The 17942-nt window shown below is 42.4% G+C and overlaps 1 protein-coding gene across 8 annotated transcripts in view; it reads right to left on the bottom strand.

The window, feature by feature from the left end:
- The window catches only part of LOC112251009 (DENN/MADD domain containing 1B), a 174065-nt gene that overhangs the window by 14169 nt on the left and 141954 nt on the right, over positions 1–17942 (bottom strand). For 7 of the 8 annotated variants that reach the window (XM_024421615.2, XM_024421632.2, XM_042321731.1 and 4 more), the window contains 5 exons: positions 13253–13343; positions 12949–12989; positions 4862–4897; positions 4355–4408; positions 3706–3792 (listed from right to left, as the gene is read on the bottom strand). In XM_024421615.2, coding sequence (XP_024277383.1) covers positions 3706–3792; positions 4355–4408; positions 4862–4897; positions 12949–12989; positions 13253–13343 — 309 coding nt within the window. The remainder of the gene's footprint in view (positions 1–3705; positions 3793–4354; positions 4409–4861; positions 4898–12948; positions 12990–13252; positions 13344–17942) is intronic. The other variant, XM_024421624.2, reaches the window with a different exon arrangement.

Below are 17942 nucleotides of genomic sequence, written 5' to 3'. Positions count from 1 at the left end.
CACATGTCATGACAGTGTTATGACCATATTATAACAGGTTATGACAAGTTATGTCAGCTCTTATGACATAACATGTTATGACACTGGGTGTCAATTAAAGTGTTACCTAAAATAATACTCAATTTATTAGTGTTGCACCATTATTTTTACATAATATAAACCGTATACAATTTCAGCATCACATCTTAGAGTGATGAACTGTGCCATCCATCCCTGTGGCCTCCGCAATGGTTTAGTCCACTGAGACAGGCGCAAATCAGCCCGGTGTCTTGTGCACCATGAAATAAAAACATATATTTGTGACTGCTCGATTAAGGACATTTCAGGTTGAACAACAGCCTATCGACCAAACAATCGCCTAAATGGGGTCAGCTCTAAAATGTGTACACACATTTCAGTTGTGTATATTACTTAGGTTTTTATTTGATGACCTTGTTATTTTTCATTCCTTAAAGTCATCCTCTCATCTCTGCTCGGGCAGTTCCGCCCTGCCACATCACTTTATCGCTGTGCTCCCCATACTGTACTGTCTTTAGTCATACTATTTAGCTAGACTGACGAAATCATTTGACTAGGTCTTTTACTCGTACTTTCACAAACTGTCTATCCCTCTCTATCGTCTTGTGTCGTGTACATTCCTCTCATGCGGTCTATGCAGTCTGTGTGTATCTAACCAACTGTAGCAGGCACAAGTGTATCCATCTCTGTCCGAGCCGGAAAGAACAGGACTAATGGATTATGGTCATTTTATGTAATTACCGCATTTCTGTGCTGAACTCAGTTGAATATTTGCTTAATAAATGCCACACATGTCTCAAGTTTTGAAGGAGAGTGCAATTGGCATGCTGACTGCAGGAATGTCCACCAGAGCTGTTGCCAGAGAATTTAGTGTTAATTTCTCTACCATAAGCCGCCTCCAACGTTGTTTTAGTGAATATGGCAGTACATCCAACCTCACAACCGCAGCCTCACAACCGCAGACCATGTGTATGGCGTCATGTGGGCTAGGGGTTTGCGTTGTGAACAGAGTGCCCCATGGTGGCGGTGGGCTTATGGTATGGGCAGGCATAAGCTACAGAAAACGAACACAATTGCATTTTATCGATGGCAATTTGAACGCACACAGATACCGTGGCGAGATCCTGAGGCTAATTGTCATGCCATTCATCCGCCGCCATCACCTCATGTTTCAGCATGATTAATGCACGGCCCCATGTTGCAAGGATCTGTATTCACAATTCCCGGAAGCTGAAAATATCCCAGTTCTTCTATGGCCTGCATACTCACCAGAAATGTCACCCATTGAGCATATTTGGGTTGCTCTGGATTGACATGTGCGACAGTGTTTTCCAGTTCTCGCCAATATTCAGAAACTTTGCACAGCCATTGAAAAGTGTGGGACAACATTCCACAGGCCACAATCAACAGCCAGATCAACTCTATGCGAAGGAGATGAGGCAAATGGTGGTCACACCAGATACTGACTGGTTTTCTGACCCATGACCCTACCTTTTTTTAAGGTACAGTATCTATAGCCAACAAATGCATATCTGTATTCCCAGCCATGTGAAATCCATAAATAAGGGCCTAATATTTTTATTTAAATTGACTGATTTCCTCATTTGAACTGTGACTCAGTAAAATATTTTAAATTGTTGCATGTTGTGTTTATATTTTTATTCAGTATATAAAAACACTGTATTCTTACTGCAACTCAGTAGGTAACTTACTGTCAAATTACAGTCATTTTGAACATAAGCACATTTAAAGTATCCTATAAGTATAACTGTAGAACATGTCATTGGTTCTACCTGGAACCAGAGGGTTCTTCATGAGAGGGCCCTAAATGGAACTCCAAAAAGTTGTATCTTGCAGGGACAAATCAAAAGGGTTATATGTGGCTCCCAAAAGGGTTCCCCCATAGTAACAAATGACAGGGTTCTACGTGGAACCCAAAAGAGTTCCCCCTACAGCAGCATTTCCCAAACACGGTCCAGGAGACCCCAAGGGGTGCACGTTTTGGCTTTTGCGATTTTTAGGCACTTCGGCACTTAGCGGTCTCATTCTGTGAGCTTGTGTGGCTTACCACTTTGTGGATGAGCCGTTGTTGCTCCTAGACTTTTCCACTTCACATTGACCGGGGCAGCTCTAGTAGGGCAGACATTTTACAAACTAACTTGTTGGAACGGTGGCGTCCTATGATGGTGCCAATTTGAAAGTCACTGAGCTCTTTCTTCAGTAAGGCCATTCTACTGCCAATGTTAGTCTATGGAGATTGCATGGCCGTGTGCTCAATTTTATACACCTGCCAGCAATGGGTGTGGCTGAAATAGCAGAATCCACAAATTTGAAGGGGTGTCCACATACTTCCGTATATAGTGTAGTTTAGGTAGTCTCATTTATTAATCTGTCTATCCCTTCCAGTCATTCTGAATGCAGATTGGGGGAATCCACTCTGGCTGGATTCCAATTGGAATTAAATATCACTTTGCAAGCCAGCATAATGTGACTTGATGTTGGTTCACCAACAGTGTCCAAAACACAGTGAAGGCTAGCCACCAGTAAAAACACAGCCGAAGGCAGTTTACCAGCAAAAACACAACGAAGGCTATCACCAGAGAAAACACAACGAAGGCTATCACCAAAGAAAACACAACGAAGGCTATCACCAGAGAAAACACAACGAAGGCTATCACCAGAGAAAACACATCGAAGGCTATCACCAGAGAAAACACAACGAAGGCTATCACCAGAGAAAACACAACGATGGCTATCACCAAAGAAAACACAACGAAGGCTATCACTAGAGAAAACACAACGAAGGCTATCACCAGAGAAAACACATCGAAGGCTATCACCAGAGAAAACACAACGAAGGCTATCACCAGAGAAAACACATCGAAGGCTGGTCTACCAGCATAACCATGCTGATCAGACTAGCTTGACCAGCAAGACCATGCTGGTGGGCCAGCAGAACGAGTTAGATCACACTGGTCAGACCAGCTTGACCAACTAGACCATGCTGGTCAGACCAGCTTGATCAGCATAGACCTGCATGAACCAGCACAGACAATACTGGTCTATGCAGTTTTTCAGCAGGGATGTATGTGACATCGATGTGACATCGAGCTGACAACCTCGCAATCACCATGCAAGCTAAATCTAAGTATTAATCTGAGTATTGTTTGTGTGAGTGCATCAGAGAGAGAGAGAGCTGTGTTGTTGGGGGGAGAACAAGAGAGAGAAACAAAGAGGAGGGAACAAGAGAGAGAAACAGAGAGGTATGGGGGGGTGCATGGAGAGTGCATGTGCCAGCTTGCACATACTAGGAAGACATGCCGTGTTTTTAATGATGCCACAAGCAGATTCTCCTTAAGAAGTGGTGAAAAGCAGAGGAGCTGTGTTGTTGTGTTGACTGTCCATACAGACAGAGCAAACTAACAAACTTACATAAACATTGTAGAGTGTACAGTGCATTTTACTATTGCTGATGTGACACACTAGAAAATCTGCTTATCATTACTTATCATCTGGCACATTGACAAACTACTACAAAGTAACGAATAGGAGGAAGGATGGAGAGACTAGACCAAAGGAAGAGGTAGATGAGGAAAAGAGATTAGATGTGGAGATAGATGAGAAGAGAGATGGGAAGAGAGGGATGGGAACGGAGACGTAGGAATAGTTTGTGCGTGTGTCACTCACATGTCTCCTCTTCTGCAGTCTCCGTGGTGACAGACTCTTGGTGCTGGTGGGAGACCCTGAGCAGAACGGCCCATCATCCTCCTCTTCCTGAGAGAGAGCGATAGAGGGAGGAGATGGAGAGATGGTGTGAGAAAACGAGAGGGGGGGGAGCGAGAGAAAGAGAGAGGAGTGAGTGTGTCAAGTGAGTGTGCGATAATGTGTGCATAACATAATAAAACAGACAGTTATGCATGTATTTGGAGTGTGGCCAGGTCAAATCAGATTAAATAATTCTGAACTCATGTGTGTGTGTGTGTGTATGTGTGTGTGTGCCGAGTACAGCCTAGTGAGAGCCAGTTAGTCAGTGTCCCTGTCCTCAGCCTCTCTCTGACGGTGAGTTCAAACTGAAATTGCCTTATCAAAAGGACCAGACTTATACATCTGGTTGCATTTCCTTTGAAGGAATCAGTGGCTCATTTATGAAATATGCAAACAATAAAGGGTTAGGGCTGTAGCTGGATGACGACAAATGTACACTCCTGACCAAAGCACAATGCACATGTTTCACAAGTCATTACAACCCTGCTCATCTCTGAGTGAGCTGAGTCACATGCTCCATATAAAACAGTGTGTGTGTGTGTGTGTGAGCCCTGGAGAGGTGTGAATTCACATAGGTCACCCTTTGCTTGAGCCTGCGAATGCCCCTCTTGGCATGACTCTTGGCCTGAAGGAGAGAAACACAGGCATTAGAAATAACCACAGGCTCCATTAATATTCGACAGTGGTCTGGTGTAACATCAAGGCCTGCTTTGATCCTGCTGGCCAAAAGGACAAAGACTAAACTTGGAAAGGGCATCACACACATGCATATACATACACCGTCCTAGTATAACAATGACATTTACCAGCTAACTACAACCTTTCGGATATTCAGAGTGAGAACCCGTATGACTAAATACACATTTTAAGGTTAGGTTTTCATGTTGTGTGTGTCCAATATGAAAGTATTTGAGGTGTGCTTGACTTAGCTCGGAGTTTGCACTTGTGGGACTATTCCACTGGTTCCAAACTAAATCAAGAGAAGCTCCAATATTTGAACATATTGGACGTATTTGACCCGGTCTGATTGGGAACGTTATTAATCCATATCTGTAGGCCGTTTTACAGCTGGACTTGCCTTAGTCATTGCAGTGTTGATCAGCACGCCGCCTCTCTGCAACACACAACACTGTAATTTAGCAGTGCACACACACACACACACGTGCGCGCGTGCACGGTTGGCAGCACACACAGGATTTCCATCGAACACACAACCCAACCAGTGGCAGTTGGTGCCATTTAAGATTAGGGAGGAAGATTTTTATTTATTTATGACCATGGCTTTCATATTCCATTCACCCAACTCAATGTAAGGTTGTTTAAGCTACTACATGTTACTAAAAATGGCCCTATACCCATCACGAGGTTGCTACAACCTAGTCTATAAATGAAAGTCTATAACGTAGGTGCACAGGTCGAGAGATATATTGGAGTAATCAGACAGTGACACATTCAGCACCACCTTCCACACTCTTGCCTGAATCTAGCCTGCATCTAGCTGATCTGGTGTGTAATCATTAGTCCAAACGAGTTTCTATTGGACAAATTCAGGTAGGTCCCTCCCAGTTTCGTTCAGTTTGCTTCCGTGTAAGAAACGTTTTGCACCAGAATCAGCGGAATGAATATACCCCTGATCACCCGCACACTCTCCTTCTCTCACCTTTTCCCTTACTTATGGACTTTAGTGCACAACACAACAGCTGTCTGTGAATAGGCCCAAAAACTTCAAGCCAAACCCTTCGTACCATAACTGCTAACCGCTACACAGCCTACATCAATGTCACCATATTAAAGTTATAGTCAAGAAACGAAAACTAACGCATTAGTAAACTCATAGCCCTAAAACGGGAACCATGGAGAAGTTCCATTGCAGAAATCAGCTAAAGAGTGGTCGGAACCCAGTGTAAATCAGTGTCGCCTTGCAACACGTCAAACCAATCAAATGCCTTGCTTGAGCGGAGCTCCAAAAGATGCTCACCAGATTAGTGGCGTAGGATTAATGGTAGGTGAGGACTAAAGATTTGAACAAAACAAGCACTAGTGACAAAACATTTTTTGGAATGTTTGCAGCACGCTGGTTTTCACAGCATTTCTCAGTTAATTTGAGATGAGTTAAAACTGCAGCAAGAGGGGGGAAAATGTAATCAATGCTGGCATGAATCAATATTTTTTATTTTGAGGTTTCTGAAGAGACATTTGGCTGTAAAGGCTAGGATTAGGGACAAGAAGTAGCTAGCCACAATGAGGCTTGTTTTGAGAAAGGTCGCCTAACCTTGTAAGCTACCTAGCTATAACTAACTAGCTAGCTACTAGGTAGTTAATTTCCTCTCACGATTATGAAGCCAACAAAATGTTAATAAAAACAGCATATTATTGACCTAAAAGGTTAGTTGTGATAGCCCAGTCGCTAGCTTATCCAGTGTCAGTGATACATAGAGCAACCATGTACTGTCTCTCTATGGGAACAACTGCAATCAAAATCTGGTATATGGTTTGCTTCATACATTGTCTATTGGTATCAATTTAAATTGAGAACATATAGCTCAACATGTAAACAATGTGTGAGTTTAGCTATTCCCTGCTTCAGATGACAAATGGCATAAGGCATGTAATTCCATCATACTGTAGTCCTATAGCTGCATTGGCGAAGCATGCTATATAGATTCAAAATAGATTCACATAGCTGATATACTGAGAGTGACAATCAAATAAAACCAACTGGAGCTCTTACAACTAGACAAAGAGGAAATGTTTATTTAGGAATACAACACAGAATCACAGACACATTATAGGCAGAACCCCTTCCCCACTTTACTTCAGGATTATGATATGGGTTTAACCAACATTGACACTAGTTCATTTTGAAAAATAGTTTAACAATTAAAACAAGGAATCAACTTCAAGGAATCAACACTTTATCACTTAAAAATGTACAAAAAAGCTAACTTGTAATGTATGTAAAGATTAGACACTAACAGCTTACAGACGGTAGGCAATTAAGGTCACAGTTATGAAAACAGGACTCTAAAGAGGACTTTCTACTGACTCTGAAAAACACCAAAAGAAAGATGCCCATGGTCCTTACTCATCTGCGTAACGTGCCTTAGGCATGCTGCAAGGAGGCATGAGGACTGCAGATGTGGCCAGGGCAATACATCGCAATGTCCGTACTATGAGACGCCTAAGACAGCGCTACAGGGAGACAGGATGGACAGCTGATCGTCCTCGCAGTGGCAGACCACTTGAAACAACACCTGCACAGGATCGGTACATCCGAACATCACACCTGCGGGACAGGTACAGGATGGCAACAACAACTGCCGGAGTTACACCAGGAATGCACAATCTCTCCATCAGTGCTCAGACTGTCCGCAATAGGAGGAGAGTGGCTGGACTGAGGGCTTGTAGGCCTGTTTGTAAGGCATGTCCTCACCAGACATCACCAGCAATTACGTTGCCTATGGTCACAAACCCACCGTCGCTGGACCAGACAGGACGGGCAAAAAGTGCTTTTCACGGACGAGTCGCGGTTTTGTCTCACCAGTGGTGATGGTCGGATTCGCGTTTATCGTCGAAGGAATGAGCGTTACACCGAGGCCTGTACTCTGGAGTGGGATCGATTTGGAGGTGGAGGTCCGTCATGGTCTGCATCATCGGACTGAGCTTGTTGTCATTGCAGGCAATCTCAACGCTGTGCGTTACAGGGACGACATCTGCCTCCCTCATGTGGAACCCTTCCTGCAGGCTCATCCTGACATGATCCTCCAGCATGACAATGCCACCAGCCATACTGCTCGTTCTGTTTGTGATTTCCTGCAAGTCAGGAATCTCAGTGTTCTGCATCTCAATCCCATTGAGCACGTCTGGGACCTGTTGGATTGGAGTGTGAGGGCTCGGGCCATTCCACCCAGAAATGTCTGGGAACTTGCAGGTGCCTTGGTGGAAGAGTGGGGTAACATCTCACAGCAAGAACTGGCGAATCTGATGCAGTCCATGAGGAGGAGATGCACTGCAGTACTTAATGCAGCTGGTGGCCACACTAGATACTGACTGTTACTTTTGATTTTGACCCCCCCTTTGTTGAGGGACACATTATTCCATTTCTGTTACTCACATGTCTGTGGAACCTGTTCAGTTTATGTCTCAGTTGTTGAATCTTGTTATGTTCATACAAATGTTTACACATATAAACAGTTGACAGTGGGAGGACGTTTCTTTTTTTGCTGAGTTATTATGGCCAATTTACCATGGCTAAGGGCTGTTCTTAAGCACGACACAACGCGGAGTGTCTGGAGACAGACGTTAGCCGTGGTATATTGGCTGTATACCACAATCCCCCGGGGTGCCTTGTTGCTATTATAAACTGGTTACCACTATAAATAGAACAGTAAAAAGTTATGTTTTGTCATACCCGTGGGATATGGTCTGATATGCCAAGGCTTACAGCCAATTAGCATTCAGGGCTCGAACCAGGTTTATAAATGTAAATAAATCCTCTTTGCGCATAACTATAGATAAATCCGACACGAGAGTTTGAGTGATGAAAGTTGGACAGAGGATCTCGAAATCTCTGCAAGAAACACTTGGATGAATATAAAAAAATTAATGTTAGGCTACTTTCTGGCAATTGTGCTGTTATTATGTGCCAGATGTTAAGACTAAAAACCTTAATAAATGGCCCATTTGCGAGATTGACTTGTCATTTCAATAGGCATAGGATACAAACTAAAATCTGGTTTTATGATTGTAATAAAATGTTGCCATAGTCTGCTTAGCTAAAGGCTGGTCGTCTATGGCCCCTGAAAGGCCTACATCTCATTTCAGATAGTCTACAGTAGCCTAGACAAGATGTAAACTGAACTATTTAGCAGCTTGCTTAGTTCAAATTAACAGACTATTTTATTCAACATGAATAGCGAGGTGATTTTACATTAAGAAGTGTTTTTGTTTCCAATAGCCTGCTGGAATAGGCTACTGAGGATGGGATCATAATTTAAATCACTGAATTAAATATTAATAATATGTATATGAACAACAGGAGGTTGTGGCACCTTAACTGGGCAGAACGGGCTCAAGGGTAATGACTGGAGCGGTATGAGTGGAATGGTATCAAATACGTCAAACACATGGTTTCAGGTATTTGATGCCATTCCATTTGCTCCATTCCGGGCATTATTGTGAGCTGTTCTCCCCTCAGCAGCCTCCTGTGATATGAACTGAATATGCTTGTCAACAACAGCCAGTGTTTATTTTATTAGAATTTGTTTTGTAATCTGACAACTGTTACCGTCAATCTAATGTAGTACAAGATGGTGCCGATAGAGAGGGCCGCCTTACTTCTAGTCCTTAGGAAACTGCAGTATTTGTATTTTTTTTTAAATGTATTATTTCTTACATTTTAGCCCTGAAAATATTAAGTGTTATAACATACAGCCGGGAAGAACTATTGAATATCAGAGCGACGTCAACTTACTAGCATTACAATCAGGAATACGACTTTTCCGAAGCGGATCCTTTGTCCGAACCCCCCAGGGCATTTGAACTGATCTCAGAGGCTGACCCAAAACAAAGTCGCCGCAGAAGAGGAAGACTGAGTGGCCTTCTGGTCAGACTTCAGAGGTGCGAACACCACCCACTGCTTCTGAGTATATTACTCGCTAATGTCCAGTCTCTAGATAACAAGGTAGATGAAATTAGGAAAAGGGTTGCTTTCCAGAGAGACATCAGGGATTGTAACATATTCTGTTTCACGGAAACATGGCTCTCTCAGGATATGCTGTCGGAGTTGGCACAGCCACCGGGATTCTTTGTGCCGACAGAAATACACATCTCTCCAGGAAGAAGAAGGGTGGGGTTGTATGTTTCATGATTAACGATTCATGGTGTAATTGTGTCAACATACAGGAAATCAAGTCCTTTTGTTCACCTGACCTAGAATTCCTCACAATCAAATGCTGACCGTATTATCCCCCAAGATAATTGGTTATTGTCACAGCCGTGTATATCCCCCCTCAAGCCGATACCACGACGGCCCTCAAGGAAAAAATCTGTCAACGACTCCATTTTGCTCCTCCCGTCCTATAGGCAGAAACTCAAACAGGATGTACCCATGATAAGGACTATTCGACGCTGGTCTGACCAATCATAATCCACGCTTCATGATTGTATTGTTTTGATCACGCGGACTGGGACATGTTCCAGGTAGCCTCAAAGAATAATATAGATTTTTACACTGATTTGGTGAGTTTATAAGGAAGTGTGTAGGAGATGTTGTACCCACTCTGACTATTAAAACCTACAATACAAAATTCTCCAGACCTCCAAGGGACGTGTGACAAGGACGTGATTTTAGAGGTACAGCAACATAGGATTAGTAAATATCCAATCCTATCACGCTGTACAGCAAGCAGTTTAGAAGTTACACCGACAGGCCCCGGTTGCAATATATTAATAAAACCGAAAGCTAACTTGAATTAATTGGAAGAGTTGCAGTGTTGGATAGCCGTAGTAAGCCAGCTAACATAAATAGAAATTCCTCTCTGAGTCAGGTTGTTGAGTAGGCTAAATTAGCTAAGTAAGTGAAAGGTAAACTAAGAAGAAAACTAAATGTAGCTTTCTTGCTCTCTTTCTCGTTCTGTCCTGCTTGTACATTTTTGAAGAAATGAATTTGTTCAAATCTGTTAAACTATTGTCTTTCTCTCGCTTCGAGTCAACTACTCACCACACTTTATGCACTGCAGTGCTAGCTGTAGCTTATGGTTTCAGAACTAGATTCATTCGCTGATCATTTCATTGGATGCACAACACGTCAGTTTATACTGCAATACCTCTTTCAGGTCTGCTGATGGCAAACTTGAATGTTGTGAAATTTCGGTGCAACTTCCAGCTTGCATTTAGTGTGAACACTGAGGTTGTAACCACTTTAAGTTACAGTTTTAGCAGTGGCCAAGTATGCAACGGCGGCTATTTTTAATTATAATGTAGGCCTACCAGTGGCCTACCATCAAAAACAATGGAAAAAATGCATCCCATAACATTTTCACATGGAAATAGATGTTCTACCATTCAGCCTACAGTAGCAGCCAATGTGGGGATTCAATGTGGACTTTTGTAAAAAAAACATGCAGCGCTTGTCATTAGCCTGTTTATCCTTCAGACAAGGAGGTGACTGAAAATGTTGTGTTATTTGATGCAAGGAACCACTTTACAAAATTAAATGCATTATTATTCCTGTACCATTATTACAGAGAATGAGACAAATGACACTACCCTCTGCCAATTGCCTACTTAGCTTATTCAAGCCTTCTCAAAATACAATACTTTTGTTAAGACAAAAAAAAAGCTATTTTCCATGACCTGCTTTTCAAAGATGTCTAGAAATGTACATTTTTGTGCTCTTGTAGGAAGCAATCACCCCCCTATTACTAACTACTAATTATCTATAACTGGGCTAATAACTCACTAATTAGAAAAGGATATGAACAACATGTCCACGTGGCTACACGCAGATTTAGCTTTTATCTTAAAACAAGTGCATCAACTCATGACCGCTCATGCTGTAAACACAGTCCAGTTCAAAGTCAATGGCACAGATCCATATATACTCTATTTGCATACAGGCCTACTGCAGCTATGATTGGTTATGCCGCACTGGTCTGGATGCGTTCTGCCACCCACAAAATCTCTTGCATAGTTCATTTTGTTTCAGTATGTTGCATTGAAAGTGGCTAATATTGCGTTGAATCGATCACAATTGCAGAGTAAAGGGAAACGTTGATAGTGTTAACTAATAGGGAAAACTCAATTAATTTGAGTGAAGTTCAAACTCGTGCTTCTCTCTGTTGGCTGATATTTAATCTGCGGTACTGTGTAAGTCTGTGGAAGTGGGTGAGAACCATGAGCGTCCTAGGTTTTGTATTGAAGTCAATGTACCCAGAGACGGATGGAAGCTAGCGGTCCTTCGACTACACCATTGTGTTACCCGAGAGGATGCTGTAGACTTTCATTGCAAAACAGTGTGTTTTAATCAGTTATTTGGTGACGTGAATATATTTAGTTCAGTTTTATCTAAAAAGTACAACTTTATTGTTTCAATATATAAAAATTAAAAAATGAAATTCACTAAGTAGGATGGTGCTCCCATTCATCCTCTGAGGAGCCTCCACTGAAACCAACAGACGCCTGGAATTACTATACAAAAATAAGCCGATGGACGGACAGCGTGTTTTCTGTATGTATCATATCTCTAACACATAAAACTCATTACTGGCATCTATAGTTTGCTTTGAGAGACACACTGAGATAGTGTTATAGTGAATATATAAACACCATATTAGCAGGCAAGATACAGTAGCTAAATTGCATCACATATTGAATGACATCTCTGCTGAACTCAGTTATTTTATCCTGTTTTCTATCTCTTTCTCTCTCTCTGTCTCGCCATGCATCCATCTCTGTCTCTCTCTTTCTCTGTCACTCCCTCTCTACCTTCACCACACTAGTCTTTAATGCAAAGACTAAGAGAGCACAAGGCAACTGCGTCAAACTAAACGACTAAACTCTTTTTAATGCCAGCCAGTTTAGAGTTTGGAGCCGACAGAGAAAAGAGAGGAGATGAGCGTAGAAGAGTAGAGAGGGGCCGAGGTGAAAGTCTGCTCTTATAGATCTGTGTCAGTCATAGGATGTGAACTTTAACAAGCCTTTGAAAATAACTCTAGAGGACTAATTCGGAGCTGCTGTACGGTTGACAGGAGAGAGAGTGATAGAGAGAGAGAGGGGAGAGAGAAGAGAGGGGGAGAGAGAAGGGTGTGTGATCTATGTTCTTTGGTTGGTTTGATGGAGGAACACTTTTCTTGTGTTTCCTGACAGATCAACATGTCAGTCAGGGAGACGTCTCGTCAAATCACTACAGTCTCGCGCTCTCTTTCCCTCTCTTTCTTTCCATCTCTCTCTCTCACTTTCCTTCTCTCTTTCTCCCTGTCTCAATTGTCCTACTGTAAGTATGCACAGATTCACAAGCCCAACCGCACACACATGTACACACACACACTTACATTCAGCACGCTCCACTCCATAGACTCAAGAACTTACAGCTGTCATTTACTCTAACATGAGAAGATATAGAATGCACTCAATTAATTTTATTTGCACAATATCTTTGCATACCTTGACGGTGTGCACCCACTGTTGATAAGATCTGGAATTACCTGCAAAACAGAAAAGGCACACACAATGAGAGATGTGAATGTGACTGATCAGACACAGTGATGACATGAATTCAATTGATGATATACATTTTGTGGGACTGTATCAAACGTATAGGACTCTCTTGGGAAAGAGGTCGTCTGACCTCAATCGGACTACTTGGTTAAATAAAGGTTCAATATGAAATGAAAAAGTAAGCCAAAATTATGTTTGAGTAAAATTATTATTTGTAAGATGAATCTTATAGGATGTTAGTGCCACTTACTTCCACAGAAGCCTCCCTCACTGATCTCCTCTTCGAACAGGTCAGTGAAGCCTCGGCCTGCATTCAGCTTGGCCAGCCGGCCGTCAATAAACTGCAACCATAAATTACAACACAAAATTACAGATGGTAGGGAGGGAGGCAGGCATGGCAGGAGGGAAAGGGAGAGGGGGGGAGAGGAGGGAAATAGGGGGAAAAGGAGGAACAGAGGGAGAACAAACGACAGGGAAAAAGACACCCAACTGGGCAAGTGTGTTTAATCCTACCTGTTCCAAAAAATGTCTCTAGATTAAATGAGTTTAGGGGTCGGGTGGGTAATGTGGAGCAGGTTTTGGGGATTAGGGCAGCAGACGGCCATGCTGCCTGGTTAGGGTTAGGCCTGGCTGGGAGACTGCATGGTGAGGCCAGGACTGCATCCCCAATGGCACCCTATTCCCTACATAGTGCTCTACTTTTGGGCCCAGTCAAAAGTAGTGCACTATGTAGGGAATAGGGTGCCATTGGGGATGCAGACCTGGTGTCTGATGCACTAGGAACTTTAATTTCCTCCCTTTGTCACATGGAGCTTATAAAACGCTTCCCATAAATATGTTCATTATAAGCCCAGACGTTACGTGCGCGTGCACACGCAGGCGCACACACACGCACACACACACACACAGTACAAGTCAAAAGTTGACACACCTACTCATTCAAGGGTTTTTCTTTATTTTACTATTTTCTACATTGTAGAATAATAGTGAATACATCAAAACTATGAAATAACACATATGGAATCATGTAGTAATCAAATAAAAGTGTTGAACAAATCAAATTATATTTTATATTTGAGATTCTTCAAAGTAGCCACATATTGCCTTGATGACAGCATTGCACACTCTTGGCATTCTCTCAACCAGCTTCACTTGGAATGCTTTTCCAACAGTCTTGAAGGAGTTCCCACATATGTGACTCACCACCTGGATTCGGTCTTATGTAGAAACATTTGAATTTCCGTTTTTCTTTTTCTTTTCTTTTTTACATTGGATACAAGTAGCGACTCAGAGCTACAAAATGGTATATCATACACTGCATTTGAGAAAACAATGGGAAAATAATTAGACAGACGCGTGCTATATGGCAGACCAATCCAAACTCCCCTCGGCATGTCCAGCCCACTCATTATCTCAGCCAATCATGGCTAGCAGGAAGGGTGCTCTATTTTTCTGTGGCTAAACCAACTAGGCTCGTAATTTCACAATTGTATTAGTATGTACAGATGGCATACAAGTTTGATATTAAGGCACATGAAAGTTCATTTCTGCACAAAAACGCATGTTGATAAAAAATAAAAATGTACGTTCAAATGGCTGTCCTGTTAAGTCATGACTTGCGACATACGCCTAGTTTCCTGAATAGGGTCACATATGCTGAGCACTTGTTGGTTGCTTTTCCTTCACTCTGCAGTCCAACTCATCCCAAACCATCTCAATTCGGTTGAGGTCGGGAGATTGTGGAGGCCAGGTCATCTGATGCAGCACTCCATCACTCTCCTCCTTGGTCAAATAGCCCTTACACAGTCTGGAATGTGTTTGGTCATTGTCCTGTTGAAAAATAAATGATGGGATGACGTATCGCTGCAGAATGCTGTGGTAGCCATGCTGGTTAAGTGTGCCTTGAATTCTAAATAAATCACGGACAGTGTCACCAGCAAAGCACCCCCACACCATCACACCTCCTCCACCATGCTTCACGGTGGGAACCACACATGCGGAGATCATCCATTCACCTACTCTGTGTCTCACAAAGACACGGCAGATGGAACCAAAAATCTTAAATTTGGACTCATCAGACCAAAGGACAGATTTCCACCGGTCTAATGTCCAATGCTCATGTGTCTTGGCCCAAGCAAGTCTATTCTTCTTATTGGTGTCCTTTAGTAGTGGTTTCTTTGAAGCAATTCGACCATGAAGGCTTGATTCACGTAGTCTCCTCTGAACAGTTGATGTTGAGATGTGTCTATTACTTGAACTCTGTGAAGCATTTATTTGGGCTGCAATTTCTGAGGCTGGTAACGCTAATGAACTTATCCTCTGTGGCAGAGGTAAGGCTGGGTCTTTCTTTCCTGTGGCGGTCCTCATGAGAGCCAGTTTCATCATAGCGTCTTAAAGTAATGATGTACTGTTGTTTCTCTTTGCTTATTTGAGCTGTTCTTGCCATAACATGGACTTGGTCTTTTATCAAATATGGCTATCTTCTGTATACCACCCCTACCTTGTCACAACACAACTGATTGGCTCAAATGCATTAAGAAGGAAAGAAATTCCACAAATTAACAAGGTACACCTGTTAATTGAATTGAATTCCAGGTGACTACCTCATGAAGCTGGTTGAGAGAATACCAAGAGGATGCAAAGCTCTCATCAAGGCAAAGGCAGGCTACTTTGAATAATCTCAAATATAAAATGATTTTGATTTGTTTAACACTTTTTTGGTTATTACATGATTCCATATGTGTTATTTCATAGTTTCATAGTCCTAAATCAGTACTCCTACTCTGAGATGCTTGATACATACGGCCTCTGGTCAAATAAGGGTTAAGTAGATTAAGTAGATTTATTTTAGAGCTATGTCCACCCAGCTAGCTGTATTTCAAAGACTGTATCAAGAAACCGTCGATAGCGTTCCATCTATATCTAGGCATGGGTTTGGGCATATCGCTAAGTGGAGCGCTAGGCTAACTAGCTACCTAGCACCAGGCTTTCCTCTCCTGTAGGCCTGACTGAGGTGAACCTCATCATCATAATTTTGCTAATTCGGGATGACACTGCAGGTTTCAACCATCAAAAGAGATTTGTTTAAAAGGAGTAACTGGACGGACTTCATGGCCATGAATATCAATCATGTTAACTGTGTTGAAATTATTGATATTTTCAAATATATATATTTTTTAAATAGTTAAAAATATTAAAATAACCTTTAGAAAAACAGACAGACCAAAAAAGGTTTTGTCTGATGAATCAAACGGCTGAATTGTCCAGCAATCGCCTCTCTCAATGTAATTGTTGGGTTGGGATTATATAAATAAATAAACTACAAAACATTCATTATTATCTATATGATTATCATAGAGTGTCAGTCATTCTATAGCCGTAAGGTGAATAATGTTGGGAGTCATCTGGCGTCCACCTGTACTGCTGCATGTACACAGTAAAAACGAGGCGGACAGGCCATCTGTGGGCCAGACATTGGAATCCTCACTGCAGTGTACTAGATGACTGTGGGAGGGGTTCCAGATCTCTGGAAGATGTTCCAGAACATGGGGGTTAACTGCCTGTAGGACCCTACAGAGCAAGTCTGACATCCACACTCAACATCCCATAAACATCATATTCATACACAGTTTATATGTTGAGAAGAGGAAACCTAAAGCTCTCTAGCTTTTCCACTTTGATTCTCTGCAAAATGGAGTCCTACTTTGAGAATGATCTGATTGACTTGTGATTGGTATTATGTGGAGAGACAGAGGGGTACTATGTACATTATGAGGCTGCTCTCTCTGTCTATAGGAAGGGGAAGCTTCACTGAGCCAGTCTCCACTGAACCACTGCATCTACCAAGCAGTGTCCTGAACCCATCCACTATTGAAGAAGTGTGTGTGTGTGTGTGTGTGTGTGTGTGTGTGTGTTTTCAGTCAATGTGTGTGTAGGGGCCAAAAGGGTTAATAAAAAAGCAGGTTATCATTGACAGCCTTTCCCTCGCATTCTCTTGGTAGCTCTCCTCCTTTTGTTCTGTACTGAATAGACCGTGATGGAGATGGGGCTGGGGATGCATGGGAAAGACTGGTTTGTCAGCAGATGTGTGTGTGTGTGTGTGTGTGTGTGTGTGTGTGTGTGTGTGTGTGTGTGTGTGTGTGTGTGTGTGTGTGTGTGTGTGTGTGTGTGTGTGTGTGTGTGTGTGTGTTTGTCTCAGTGAGCGGATGTGGGTCATGGCCAGATCAGAGTTGGCGGACCACTGGACTCTCTCACTTTAACAGGGAGCAGAAGACATAAACGCTCTCCTTCGCAACGCTAGAGAGGAGGAGAGAGATAACCACCGCATCCTAACACTCCCTCTCCCTACGCTACCACACAGACAGGAGCAAAGAGGGGAAAGTGAGGGGGAGATAGACAGAGAGAGAGAGAGAGACAGAGCACAAAAAATAGCTGATTAAGAAGCTCTCTGCTCCCTCTTAGGGTTAAATAAACAACTTATCAAGGCTGGAGAGGAACAGTCTAACTGTGGTGGTGCAAAGGAATGCTTTTAAGACTGTGCGGGCTTTGAAAGTTACTCTATTAATAGTTTACGTTTCCTAATTAAGGGAAGGAAGTTATCCTAGGTGCATTTTTGTCTGTGGGTGTTGGTTTGATTGGTTTAAAGGAGAGAGGATTGAAAGAGCTTTCAGCTTAATCAAAGGCTTAAATACAGTGGTTTGTCCTTTAAAAGTTGCAGAGGACTGCGGCGCAGCTTGCATGTTTCCGCAGAATTCAATGGCATGTTATTTAAGTGTGAACCACTGGTACAGTTAATGCTAGTTAGTGCCCTAATTCTAGTCTAACCGATACCCAAATATGGATTCAGTGAAATTAAAAATCTCATTGATTTCTAAAGACCAGTCCCCATGCTTGTCTCAGAGCAGCGCAAAATGGTGCTAAAATAGTTGTAGGCTATTGCT

This window comes from Oncorhynchus tshawytscha, linkage group LG01 (genome assembly GCF_018296145.1).
Source record: "Oncorhynchus tshawytscha isolate Ot180627B linkage group LG01, Otsh_v2.0, whole genome shotgun sequence".
In the NCBI taxonomy this organism is placed as follows: Eukaryota; Metazoa; Chordata; class Actinopteri; order Salmoniformes; family Salmonidae; genus Oncorhynchus; species Oncorhynchus tshawytscha.
This window is presented reverse-complemented; position numbering and strand designations above follow the sequence as displayed.